The sequence below is a fragment of the Ammospiza nelsoni genome, chromosome 7, assembly GCF_027579445.1.
Source record: "Ammospiza nelsoni isolate bAmmNel1 chromosome 7, bAmmNel1.pri, whole genome shotgun sequence".
NCBI lineage: Eukaryota > Metazoa > Chordata > Aves > Passeriformes > Passerellidae > Ammospiza > Ammospiza nelsoni.
Genome location: NC_080639.1, coordinates 33,401,180 through 33,415,595, shown reverse-complemented (window position 1 = coordinate 33,415,595; position 14,416 = coordinate 33,401,180). Strand labels below are relative to the sequence as shown.

The window sequence follows — 14,416 nt, the reverse complement described above, 5'->3', positions numbered from 1 at the left end:
TACATTGGTATCCTAAATGTGACAAAACCCAGACATGTGAAATGAAGACACTTTGGTACAAAGATAGGACAAAGTCTGTGGGCAGCCTTTTAATTAAAGAAAAAAGTGAAGAAAACAGGTACTTTTGGAGACACAAATCCAGAAGTCAGGAAGACTGTACACCCAGCTACACTTTCTGAGCATATTATTTGGAAATTAATTAAACCAGTTGGTTTAATGAAACTTATTATTTCTATTTACAGATATTGCCTCTGTTTGCCTAAATATATAAATACCATCCATTTGTATAGCCCAGTATCAGCTGTGCTAGTCAGTGGATAGGGCAAAATATAATCAAACTATATCAGTCAATAAAATAGAAGAATGTGGAAATTAAGTGAAACTTCTGTGGCTATTAAGGCATCCCTGCACCCAAATACCAAAGTATCAAGAGTCTTGATGATGGAGAGGGAGCTGCCTGCATTACTCTGTGGCTGCCTGTCCCTTGATAACTTTTAGACCTCATCAAAAGCTTTAGACAGAATCTGAAAGAGATAGAAATTGACTTTCATCATAGTCTGATCAAATTATATGACTGATATTGTCATCTTTCTTTTTGGTTACAGGACAATTTTATTGCAGGCAGAGGTTCAAAATTTCACTGATATTTTGAGCTTCAAACTTCAATTGCATTTAAATTTTAATTTTACTGGTTGTTTAAGAAGGCATTTGTAGATGGATTTAAAAATCTTCATTCTATAGAGAAAAGTTCTTTATTTTCCTAAAGATGCTCTTCTCCCTTGTAAAATTGGCAAATGCTAAAAGCCATGCACAACTGCTAATATAACATAAATGTTTTATTGGGGTTATTAACCAACTACCTTATCCATCTTCCATAAATCTAGATCTGACAGAGTTCACTATGGATAGACAAATGTCAATATTCACAGTGTATTTCCCCATGCAAGACCAATAGACATCCATTGCTTTTCCTACTGCTGCATACAGAGAAGGGCCTGGCTTTTGGGTTCAGAATTTGGGGTTGAATTCCACTAAAAAATGGCCTCCATTTCTTCTTACAAGAAGTACAACATGAATTATGTGCTTCACTCTTTAGGAGGATGAGAAACAATCAATATACTGAGAAAATAAAGAATGCAGAAATCTATTATCACTCTCCTGTAGGTTGTTGACAATATTTCTGCCTCTTCCAAAAAATTAGTATCTAGAGAATTTAATTATTTTACCTACAGCATCTCCCTTCATTAAAATTAATTATTCAAACCCAAATTATATGTCAGGACTCAGGAAACTAGTTTTATTTCCTCCAGGAAAAAAAAGCAACCAGAAACAAAATCAAACAGGCAAAAACCATTAAGTGGGTAACAGATTCCTCTAGGTATTTGAAATTTTATGTCCATCAAGCAAAGTTTGATTTAAAGTGTCAAACATCTGCTTGAGAAGGTGTCAAAAAGCCCCCAAAACTTGCACACAGTGAAATGTGAATGCTTTTCTGGCTAGGAAGAACATGTTTTACAAAATATTAATTTTGGCAGTGGCTATCAGGCTTTTTCAACACTCTTTATAGTTACCCTTGCTAAATACTCAGGTGAGAATGTGCAGATCCCCAGCAACAATTCATTTGGCACCAGAAAATGATAAAATACTCTTCAATAAAATGCAGAAATATTATTATCTCATAGAGTTTATCAAACAACTTATAGCAAAAGTGAGCTGTGGAGTATTTACTCAAGAGCAAAGAAGAAGTAAGCTAAGAGGAGTAGAAAGGAAATTCCCTCAAACACTCACACAGGGTCTTTTGATAAAGATGAAAATAAAGCAGTAAAAAGAAATTCTGTTGCTGATGTCACAAGGAATAACACACCAAACTAAATCACAAATTAGAGCTTAAAATATGAGAAAAGATGTGAATTGGGCACTATTCCTCATAAAACCTATTTTTTTTTTCTTTTTCTGTCTTTTCTGATACAGGCATTAGCACTGTGTCAGAAAAGACATAAAAAGAAACAATTTTTATGGTAAGTCTACTGCCTTTACCTTACCTTCAAAGTAGGGATTGCCACTCATAATTTTCTTCATTTTTTAAATGCACAGGATAAAATTTATAAACTATAAATATTTCATACATGCAAGGGGGGAATCTGAGTATGAAGTAAATGTGTATCTACCTTTTCATGCAGCCTTTTTTAACAAAACCTGGGTCTGGCATGTTGGGAAAAGGGGCTCAATGGACTGGAGCATCAGGAGGAATGCACTCAGCAAAAGTGACTCAATCTATTTGTGATAAAAAGAATGTTTTGTGATTTCTGTAGTTCACTTATCTCATGTTTAATCATATGAACTTAATGGAAAAATGTGTATAAATTTTCAAAATGAATGGGAGAATACTTGAAGTTACGCAAATACGTTGGAAGTGTCTGGTTGTTAAAATGCTTTAGGATGGGAATTATCATCAAGTAATTATAAGCAATTGAATAAGTTTATTACAAAATTATATTATTTTTCTTCCTAGGAATTTCCTAGCTTTTTTGTTTCTTTTCTTTGATGCAAAAATCAAACATCAGCTGCTTAAAGTCACATCATCCAATAAGCTATGGCTAGAGTCTCATTGGGAATAAGATCTCTCTGCATGGTGTGGAAAGCAGGAAAAAAGTAAAAAAGAGGAAGATTATGACTTAAGTAACAGGTTGTTACCTCTTGAAAATGAATTTTCTCTTCTATTTATCTTCAATACTTGTGAATATTAACAATGAAATAAAACCACTGTCAAATAAGCCAGTTTTATTCATTATACAAAACCTGGAAACAAGAGGTCTGCAGTGGTATAAAGAAACAACATTGTTTGGAATAGACACATTTAGTCTTGCTTAACTGCAGAATATTTCTCTGAACAAAATAATGAGATTAGTTTTTATGGTTTCCCATATTTACACAGCAGTTTTGTCTTGAATTAAGAACGATTCTTAAAATAGTTTGAAAATGCTCACTGTCAAGAATCTTTTCCAAGATTTTCTGCTCATTTTCAGACATATTTTGCAGCCTCTGCTTTTATTCCCCCTTTGTTGCCACAATGGATTCTATCAGTGCTTGTGGCTCGTGCTGGCTGTGGCATTTTTTGCAAATATGATCCTGCAACAGCATTGTATAGGGAAAGGGTAGGTGCTTATGTGAGGTCTCATCAATTACTCACCAAGGTCACTGCATGCTGCATTCTCTGGGAATCATATTATGGGCACTCTTCACAGCCTGAAGGAAAAGGCACTGAATTATCATATTCTTTTGCCAAAATAACATTCTGATTACTTTTGACCCAAAGTTAATATTCAGTCTAAAAATACCAAGAAGAGAGACAATTTCAATTTAAACTCTATTTAACCCAGTGCAAGAGAAAAACACTGAACCACTGACATACATTGGATAATAATTTAAGCAAGCTTAAGTAGTGTACTGTTGAGTATCAACATCAACATTATTTTTAGTTTAAAATTATGAAAACAGGTGACTAATACTAGGCTGAGAGGTATCCAGACCAGGTTAAAAGAACCTGGTGGTCTGATCCTATTGAGCACTGAAAATGCTGTGGGGCTACAGGTGAGCTACAGAACAAGAGCAAGATCTGTGTCTGCTTCCCAATAAACCAGCAAAAAACCAAAGAGTTAAAAAACATCCTACAGTGTGCAGCCTAACTTGTTTGTAGAAGAAAACTGTAGGAGAAAAGAAGGCTATGGCAGCCGATGTTGCACAGAATGGTTGAGGGACTATTAAAGGAAGTGATAAGATTTGTGAAAAAAAAAGTGAAATACAGAATCTAGAGGTTTTCATCACTAAACAGACATAAATCATCTAATCATTAGAGAAGGACATGTCTAAATGATCTCAAGTATCTTATCACCTCATCCACAGACAGACATGAATAGGGAGCTGTAGTGCAAAATTACTGAGCTCTTAAGCACCACAAACACTTATGGAAGGTGCTGCCTTTTGGAATACCAGGATAACTCAGTTTCAGACTTTGTCCTAGAGGAGTGACAGTGAAGATGAGCTATAGTGATGACCTTTATGAGACTGATGGGCACCTTTAGAGCTGCATTGGTTCTTAGTTTTGTTTGAGATATGTCCCTGCAGCCCTGCTCCTGCTGTAGGGCCATGAAAGCATATTGATCCAGTAAGAAGTGAGAATTTTCTTTTGACTCTCAGCCATGAAATGTCTGATAGACTAAACTAATAAACCATCCTGGCTGACACTTGCACTTCCTGCAATACAATGCCACTGACAAACACAGAATTTTGCTGCCAAAATTTGTGTTTAGTGCATGTGTGAAATGGTGTGTGGGATTGTCTTGCTCTTATGCCTTTAAGCACAATAACAAATAATCACCAGGTCAGCTGACCAGCTCTTTCCAAACCGGCAAGAGTGCTCTTAATTTAAGTGCTGCACTTAAGATGTTGGTCAATATGGAACATGGACAACCTAACATCAATGAAACCAAGCAAAATTCCTTCTCAGGAACCTTTGAGTGCATCACTGTGTTCTCCTAATTCAAGTGAAAACATTCCAGTCAGTAGTGCTAAAATGAAAAGGAAAACCAGAAATTCAAATCCAATTGACATTCTTCATAGGCAGGGAGGGAAGAAAGGGAGGGAGGGAGGGAGGGAGGGAGGGAGGGAGGGAGGGAAGGAAGGAAGGAAGGAAGGAAGGAAGGAAGGAAGGAAGGAAGGAAGGAAGGAAGGAAGGAAGGAAGGAAGGAAGGAAGGAAGGAAGGAAGGAAGGAAGGAAGGAAGGAAGGAAGGAAGGAAGGAAGGAAGGAAGGAAGGAAGGAAGGAAGGAAGGAAGGAAGGAAGGAAGGAAGGAAGGAAGGAAGGAAGGAAGGAAGGAAGGAAGGAAGGAAGGAAGGAAGGAAGGAAGGAAGGAAGGAAGGAAGGAAGGAAGGAAGGAAGGAAGGAAGGAAGGAAGGAAGGAAGGAAGGAAGGAAGGAAGGAAGGAAGGAGATAAAAGAGCCACAACAAAAGCAGACCACAGTCAATACAGATAAGGAAGAAGTTTTTTGTGTTGTTGCTGTTTGCTGTGGTGCATGAGACTGCCATCTCATCTGAAATCTTTCTCTGGGAGTCAAAATATTATGAAAATTACAGGCAGCTCCAGCTGGGAACAAAGTTCTGCAAATGTGTATTAATCTTGCAGCAGCTACAGCATATTACGATGGTGTCAGTCTAGTTAGACTGAATCCAGAGAATCCAGAGACTTTTTTTTTTTTAAATTGATTTTGGCTTTCCATTATTCCTATCCACCAATGGGAGGTTTGAGGGACCAAGAAATAAAATAATGTATTAATATGGCTATTAGAGTGAGGCTTTTTATCTTCATTAATTTTGCCTATGGGTTTCATACGCAAGATGTCCAACATGGCTGGAAAACAGGATCCATGCCTTTAAAAATCTAGCCCTATATCTTTATCCAATTGAATACACTTTGTGTGAATGTCATGAGAAATAAGAGGCAATTCTGGAAAGCAGCTTCCAGCAGCTCTGATATGACAGTCCTTCTGCTCCTTAGTAGCCAGTTTGTATAGACAATGGAGTGCTCTGAAAGGCCCTTCATTGTGGATCTGCCTGATGTTTTGAATTTGTATTTTCTAAATGCAGTGTATGACCCTTCTCATGCTGTGTTTGAAAGCACTGAAGAGAGTAATTTAAAAGAAACTATAATACTCTTTGCAGGCATCATATTCTTTGCTATGGCCTGAACACTATAGCAATTATACAATTAGAGATAGCTCCAGTCCCTGCCAGACACAGTTTTATGTAAGAACAGCAATTGAGGGCAACTGAAAAAAAGAGAAAGAAACCCATTAAGGTTTAAAACTTGTGCTTTGGTGTTCCTAGTTCCTATTTTTCTCTAAATCATTTGGAAACGTACCCCTTTGACCTCCTTTTAAAGAACTGGAATTAGGAATCTCCAGGCACTTTCCTCTTGGTTTGATTTCTGGAAGTTCTAAGAATACCAAAATAGCTCAGAGAGACTAAGAGAAAGGAGGTGGTGTTCAAGGAGAGCCACTGGTCAGTTTCTCATTTCTCAAGGAATAAGGGAGTTCTTACTGGAATGGATCAGATATGGATTTATCTCCACAAAAGAGGAGGGATCCTGCAATAACTGCACTGGGGAGCATTGCATCTGTTGCAGCAATTTCAAGGGACCCTTCATGGTTTGTCCTGGCTGTGCTCTGCATGGGATGGTGCCACCAGAGGTTTCTGTGTCCCTGCAAGGTCCCAAAGAGTGGTTGGTCCCCATTCCTTCTCTCTGACCAGGTTACAAAACTGGTTCCACTCATTTAAGGATTCTCACTTTACAGACACATTTTAAGTGAAAGAAACACACCACAATCTATTTTTATGGTAAGCAACAAAAGGTGAGGCTTTTCTACTTTTCATTTACCTCTCTCATTCATACATCCATCTGCTGTAGCATCTTGCAGGTTCTGGGTAACCAGAGCTTAATACAGAGAGCTTAAAGAAAAAAAAATCAATTTTTAAATATAATTACTAGTTTTCAACCCCTCCCAACTCAGTCCAAACCTCAAAATAACAGTTCCCTCAAAAGGACTCACTTGTGTTAACTTATGCACATGAGAAAAAAACTCTTTTGACATTAATATCAAATAGGTATGTTGTAATTTACCATCTCATGAGGAAAAATCAAGTAATTTTGGCATTGCTTATATTCATATTAATGCTGATCCAGCTAGAAGAGCAAGAGCTCTAGGATCACAAAGCAGGGTAGGATAGCTAGGGGTGAAGGTGAAATTTGGGTGAGAGTCATGAAGACTTCAAAAATATTTCATACAGAAGTGTAGTATACTATACAGAAAAAAATCATAACATTAGGTAAAAACACCAATCCCTCACATTACAACAGCCATCTCCACTCCACAAGATTGCCAAAATGCCAATCAATTTCTAAACCAATATTTTATGCCATTTATTTATATTTTACTTATACTTCTTCAAATAATTAATGATTTATTATTATAAATGCAGATTGAAAGATTTAGAAGATTAGTATACAGTTTTAAGAGGCATTTCTTAAAATTAAGACATATTGGTAATAATGTTGCACTGACAATTTTTAGACAGGTATTACTAAACTACTACAAAACTTTTTGCAAGGCTGACATAGCCAAGATTCTGACAGTTCATAAAATCATGTCCCTGTGTTGGCATCAATATTAATTTCCTGCTGGCCTTTCTATACTCACCAAATTCACTAATTTCTCAAAGGAGAAAGGCAACCTGATCTTCACACAACTTTAATCGGGATTGTAGCCTTATGTATCACCAAAGGACCAGGGCTGCAATGCTTAATTGTCTTTTGATATTTTCCTAGACAAATTTTTCGAGTCAAAAACATGCTGCAGCTTCAAAACATATCTGCCTGCTAGTAAGCATGCAGTTGGGAGACTGTGCCCGCACAAAGAATGCTTTGTTTGTTTGCACCTCTCCATCTAGCCATCAGAAACCAGTATAGACGAGCAAGCAGCCCTGACACAGATTTATCTGTGAAATTTTGCATTTTTAGAAAGCATTGCTGTGCTCTTAAGATTTTAGTTTTTTTTTGTCTGTAGTCTTGTGCAGCCCTAGGAAAGGCAGGTGAGCAATCTGAGGAGGCCAGCAAGGGTAACCCCATGCTTCAGCATGAGATTGCTCCACGTTCGAGGGCAGTTTTAAGGCAACTCTGAGTGTCACAGACCGACAGCGCTGCGGGCTCTGAGAGGCGCCTGTGTGGGGCGATTCTGCTCCCATCCCGATAAGGGGCAGAGGCAGGGCGAGAACGAGCGCATCCCCAGGCAAGGGGAGCCGTGTCTTTACCTGCGTGAGGGGAGGCGAGGCGGGCAGGGCTCGGGAGCGCTCCGGCACCGACAGCGCCCGGGCAGCGCTTCCCCCGGGCCCGGCTGCGGGAGGAGGAGGAGGAGAGGAGGAGGAGGCAGAGCCCGCCATGGCGAGGGGAGGCTGAGGAGGCTCCCGCTGCCGGGCCCGGCGGGGCGGGGAGGGGACGGGCAGCGCCGGGAGGCGGCACCGCGCTCCACCTGCGCTCTCGCCGCGGGCAGGGATGAGGCGGCCGCGGGCAGCGGCGCTCCCGGAGTTTGTTCGCTGCCCGTCCCCCTCTCCCTGATGCTCTGAGCCGGAGTCTCCTCCTCTCCCCGGGCTCGCACCCGGGCTGGATGCTCCGCTCGCTCCTCGCTTCCCCGCCGCAGCCGCCGGCCGCCTCCCGCCGCCCCGCCAGAGATGGAGCCGCCCGCTGCGCCCCTGGACACCACTCCGGACCCCGCCATCGTGCAGCCCCCCGGCGCCAACCCGCCCGGCGCCCCCCGGGAGCAGCAGCAGGAGCAGCTGCGCATCGGGGAGAGCGGGCAGTTCAGCGAGGGGCTGGAGGACAGAGGTGAGCGCCGTCCGTCCGTCCGTCTGTCCGTTCCCCTCCTTCCTGCACGCTGCCCTGCGCTGTGGCGAGCCCCACCACCTCCCCTGAGTCCCGAAGAGCCTCATACCCACCCCGACGGCTCCTCCGACACCCTCTCTGCAGCATCCTCTGTCGCTCTCTCCTGGACCCGTACCCTCCCCATGCCGCCGCGGCCGCCCTGCCCGTCCCATCCCCTCCCCTCCAGCCCTTCAGCACACACCGGTTCTTGCCCCCCGAACTCCCCCTCCAGCCCGGCTCGCCCACCCCTCATCCCGCCGCTGGCAGCCGCTCGACATCCCCCCCGCGCCGCCCTCGAAGCTCTGCCCCGTTTTAGCTCCCGTGCGAGCGCTCCGCGACAGCTTTGAAGTATTTTTATAAACTCTATTCGTGGCTGCTCGCAGCTCGCCCGGGAGGGAACTCGCCTGCCTGCCTGCCTGGCGGCGGGGCGGCTGCGGGCGGCACACGGCTCCGCAGGCAGCGCCCGGCCCGGGGCGCGGTGGCGGCGGCATCGGCGCTCCCGGAGCTCCCGGCTTTCTCCTCGGAGGCCGCCGAGGTGCCCGAGCCATCGGGGTGGTGGCAGTCGCCCCCCGAGCAGCGGCACAACGCGGCGTTTCTGGGGGTCCGCCCCAGCAAGGCTGCGGGTTAAAGTCGGGGCACTTGTCTCCCTTCCCCCACCGAGGTGTGCACTTCCACACAACTGGTTTTTGTTATTGACGGAAATACCTGACCAGGTGTTTGGAAGGTGCCGGCTGGCAAACCGCGTTACGCTTTGGTGCCAAGCACATCCATTTCGGACATCTGTTCAGGGCTCACTCACCTGCCGCCCACAAAGGCAGCTGCCATTTTAACCCTCCCCACTGCCCTGTCCTCCACAACGCCTCCAGGCTCCTCTTCCACACAATTTGTCTCCATCTTTGAATTTCATCTATTTCTTCCCTTAGCCTGTCTCTCTGTTGCCTTCTCTTCCTTTTCCATTTTGCTTTCACCATCCGGGAGTCGCTTTTGTGTTCCCAGTGTTCATCCACAGCCCCTTTACACGTATCCCCTCTATGTCCTGCTCCATGCCCAGCTTCCCAAGCCCGTGCCTGCTCACAGATCGTAGACACGAAGTAGAGGAGTGAGGGGGAAGAGCATTCACCACCTTCCTGACAAATTCCAGTCGTGCTGGGGCTGGGGACAGCCCTTGCTCCAGGGGTACCCTCACTGTCGCTGCCAGTGGCTGGGGACAGGCATTGTGCCTGCCTGAGGGCAGTCTGAGCTCCCTTTTACATGAGTGAGGAATTTTGGTTATGGTTTCAACACAGAAGTTTGGGTACAGAAAATTCTAATTAGTGCCCAGGATGACAGAGCCAAAGGTGAAAGCTGTCCCTTTGGCATTAAGGGTAGTTCCATAAAGATAGTGTCTGTTATACCTAACCTACCTCTTTCTATGAGGGAGATGAAGCTAAAGCTGCTGATTTAATTTTCTTCCTTGCCTCTATGCTCTTTCTATGGCCCTTCAGTACCTTTCTTTTTGCTTTTCCTGTAGTTACTGGTTCCATGTGTACCAGGATAATTTCATTGTAGAGGGAAATCTGGTATGATTTTTGCAGGTTGTCCCTGTTGAAAATGTTAGCAGTCTGTCCTTTTAGATTGTACTTTTTCCTACAATCTTTTCCAGTGAATCATACCAGATCCAGTTATAGAGATGATGCTTCCATGTTTGCTAAAAATAAATACTAACCCTAAATTTTGGAACTAGATATTTGCTCTTTAAGAGCCAGATCCAAAATCGGTGATAATTTTGTGGATGGGACCCTTAAATTAACATCCTTAGGTGAACAGGTTTTTTATTAGCCTTATCTCTTCCACAATTTCTAACTTGACATTTTAAAATGATCCCTTAGCCAAATAGAAAAGTACTTCTGGTAAGTCAGCATATGGTAAAGAATATCCTAGAATCACTTCACAAATATGCCAAGCTTGTGTTCTGCAACTGTTAGGCAGGTTTTTTTCTCCTTCTGATTTTTTTATGGGAAGAAAATCTGTTAATATGTGAAGATGCTGAAAGATAATTTAAAAATCCAGTGAATTTAATCAGTTCCTCATCTTTTCTATACCTCAAGGATATCCATGTGTTAAATAAATTATTGGCAATAAAATTACTCAGTATGTTAATTTCAGGGCGGAGGAATTCCATTTGTAGATGGTAGCTTTTTATTTTTGAAGCAGTGCAGGTCATACTGAAAGATTAACTTTCATCCTCCTGTAGGTGCTTGCTTTCTTATGGTCAGTGAAGAAATATGGAAGTTTACCTTGTGATTTTTGTTCTTGTGTGTAAATTAATGAGCTGTTGTTGCCTCTAAATAATTTTCATTCTATGGGCTTGGTAGTCATGTGAATGAGTTTGTATCTCTGTGTGCTGGCCTCAGGACACTCCTAAGAATGATACGATCTTTCTTGGGGGTGAAAATTTTAAAGGCAGAAAATGTATTTGAATTATTTCAGGAAGGAAGGGATCACATCGCTGACAGCCAGAGTATGCCAGCCATTTTGAGAGACAGAGAAACACACACACACACGGCAGAAGTGGTGGAGTTTTATAAAGACTGCAGTCTCTGTCATACTGGACATGTGCTTGACATGTGAATAGTAATCAGGAGTGCTGCACTAGCTCTGGGACTTGTTATTCATCCCTCAGTTTAATTAGGGTATTGTTTGATTTGTTAGTATCAACCATGTATGTTGGGCTTCCCAGGTAATACGAGTTGTAGCCATGAATTAAAAGATGTCTTAAAATAAAGAAACAGGTGAGGATATCTGTCATTCTGATCTGTGTTTACTTGAGGTTGGAAATACTGAGAGCTAAAATTGGCTGAGAAAACCTTTGCTTTATGTTCCAAGAAGATTTGGACCATAATTTGAAATCCTTGTTTGGGGAGGGGACAGGAGGGATGAATACACACAATGTGAAAGATGTATTTTCTCTATGGTTAGATTAGTAGAAATCCCTCCTATGTTTCAAGATATGTTGCTGAATTGCTTATAGCAGACAGCAATTAAACTGTACATCGTTATATATAGTAGCAGAAGATAGGCCAAACATTTGTGGGGAAAAAAAATTCTTCACACAAATGAAAGCAGGCATGTGAGAAATAGCTGTGCAACACTATCAGTAAAAGACTCAGGGCTTTTGGAGTTGGCATCTCTCAGTTTTTGTGTATTAGACAAAGAATGCATGTAATAAGAAATAGACATAATTCCAGTATAGGGCCTGCTCCTATATTTTGTAGATTCCTGGTCCTAAGTTTGTAGATTCTTTCATTAAGGGGGGAGTGTGTAGCACAAAGTGTCATAATATCTAAAATTTTCTAAAAATACAATACAAGCATGAAATTCTCAGAGTGGCTTTCTGAACTCCCATAAAGAAACTCTCTGTGCTTTATTGTAACTGGGGTGTAAAAGGCATAAAGAATTTTTCCAAGACAGCGTGTATCCCACCAATTATGCTGGGATTACAACCAGTAATTTTAACAGACTCCAAGTGGCAGAATAAAATCTGATGGCTCAAATTTCACCACCCCTGGATGCCTGCCCCTCTGCTGACATAATGCTGCCCCCAAGGCAGAGATGTCTGATTCAGTTCTGAATTGATTCCAAAACCATTGCAGTTTTCAGCCAGTGTATTACAGTCAGTTGAAAGTAATATCTGTGAAGGTTAATAAACTTGGTTAAACATGGTGTGGATTCAGGAGTACACTGAGAACCAGATCAGATGTCCCTGCCTTGAAAGTGGCAATAGCCACCAGAGAGAAAACTGGGGGAGGTGAGGACAGTGACAGCTTCAGCTCTTCTGTTTTAATCTGGTGCTGGTCTGACACAGCCCCTGTTCTCCACCCTTTGTCTGAGACCTTAGAGCAGCCACTGAAAGCCGTGCTGGTAAACCAGTGTGTCAGTTCAATGCATTCAGTGCAGGCAAATCCCTCTGAAAAGTGCTCATCATCTGAGAGGAGCCACCCACATCTTCTGGAGTAACTCATTAAGAAATTTAAAGCCATCAGGTTTTCTCTCCAGTTAAGCAGATTTGAGCTGAAACATAATGGTGACAAAGAGTGTATGTTTCAAATTAGATGGATGTATTAAACATAAACTAATCAGAATGGGATTTACAAAATGGAAATTTGTAAAATTCTGAGTGCATTTTAGAAGTGGCTTTAGACTCAGACTGAGAGAATAAAAGCCAAAAAATATTAATTTATGTTTAACCTGCATTCTCTGTGATGTAAGATCAATGGACAAAAGACTTGCACAGACTGAAAGCATCAAAAAAGAGAAAAAGCAATAGCATTCCTTTGTGTTCAACAGCCTTCTGCACCCATTGCAGCAAGGACAGAGTTGGTTCTTCAATTAGTTCTAGATGGGAATGTGTTCTTACCCCAAATGAAGGACAAGGTGCTTGAAGGGGCTTTTCCAGCTGTGACAGCTTTGATTCTGGGGCATGCCCACTTGTGCTTTGATGATCAGTATGTGCAGTGTGTCCCTGTGCTTTGGGAGGTGATTCCACTGGGACTGGTGAGCAGGAGATTTTCTCCTGTGTTAATTAGCCCCAGGATCCTCAGGTTCTGAAACAGATTCTGATCTGAGGGACAATAGGACTGAGCCATTTCTTGTGCAGAGGTACAGGTGGAAATCACATTGATTTGTGAATTTCCATGACTGGGATGCAGTGCTCTTTTTGAGGGATTGATGTGTGGAGTCAAAACAGCTTGTGTGTGCTCTTCTTGCTTACTCACATGTTTCTGGTGGCCTCATTCACTTCACCTTAATAACGTGAGCAGGATCTGGTTCTGTATTGCTTCTGTGTGTAATATGGAATGCAAATGTGTCTTCTAGGGCTGAACTAACACAGCTGTGTTTTTGGAAGGAGCGATGCATTGTTCATACCTTCTTTGCTTATTGCTTGTCAGGTTTACTAGAAAGCAGTACAAGGCTAAAACCTCATGAAGCTCAGAGCTACAGAAAGAAGGCATTGTGGGTTTCCTGGGTCTCCATTATTGTCACACTGGCTCTTGCAGTGGCTGCTTTCAGTGAGTATTGGGAATATTTTAAATTTCACACCTCTTCCTTTTTGTTTTTCTTTCGGTCTCTTAGAATTTTCTTTCTTTGTAGAAGCTTTCTCATGTTTTTTATTTTTCTTTGCAACTGCTAAAGAGGTTTTTCTCTAGACTGCCTGTGTCTGCATGGTGCTTATAAATTAGTAAAACTGCTTGGTTTTTTTCTGCAGAGTATGGGATTGTTGAAGGTCGGAGAAAGAAACAGGAGATGTTGATTCCTGCTAGCATTTATACATGTGGAACTGTTCATTTTGGAGGACAGTGTAAAAATCATTATGCAGTGGGTTGCCTTTTGCCAAAGAGGTCAAATATGACAAATCTTAATCTATTTGAGATTTGTAGTGGGAATGCTATAATTTATCTGTATTACACTGACAGATAGCCTAAAACAATGCTAATCTGAAAGAGAAATTCCATTTTCTTTTTTGAACAGTGTTTTTCTATAAGTTCCATGACGTTTTTCTAATTTACCTTTATACAAAGAATTTGAATGGGAAAAAAAAATCCAAACAAAATCCAAATCACTTTTATGTGGGAAAAATTAAAATCTATTTCTTTTATTTCAAAACAGGAAAAAATGCATAATTGTGTAAATACAAATTTGAGTTCAATGCAAATTTGCCAAATACGAGCTTTGTATCTTGGGCAATTAAAACACATGAAAGACAAAAAGAAACGTGGAATGTGGAACAAAATATTTTCGGTGGCACATTCTCTGTTTTAGAGAGAGGAAAAATCAGAAGTGGTTGAATTTATGCTTTAATGCAAACAAAAGGAAGGTTCTGTCTAGGAGAAAATCAAAGAAGTCCCAAAACATCATTCTTAAGCTTGATAAAGACAGACTTGTATTGTTTTTTCCCTTTTATTTTGG

The 14,416-nt window shown here is 41.7% G+C and overlaps 1 protein-coding gene across 1 annotated transcript in view; it reads left to right on the top strand.

Moving 5' to 3' along the window:
* The first annotated feature begins 8,137 nt into the window (after positions 1-8,137).
* TMEM163 (transmembrane protein 163) overlaps positions 8,138-14,416 on the top strand; it is an 88,087-nt gene continuing 81,808 nt past the window's right edge. The window contains exons 1-2 of the mRNA XM_059476046.1: positions 8,138-8,434; positions 13,399-13,518. Of these exons, the coding sequence (XP_059332029.1) occupies positions 8,281-8,434; positions 13,399-13,518 (274 nt within the window). The 5' untranslated portion in view covers positions 8,138-8,280. The remainder of the gene's footprint in view (positions 8,435-13,398; positions 13,519-14,416) is intronic.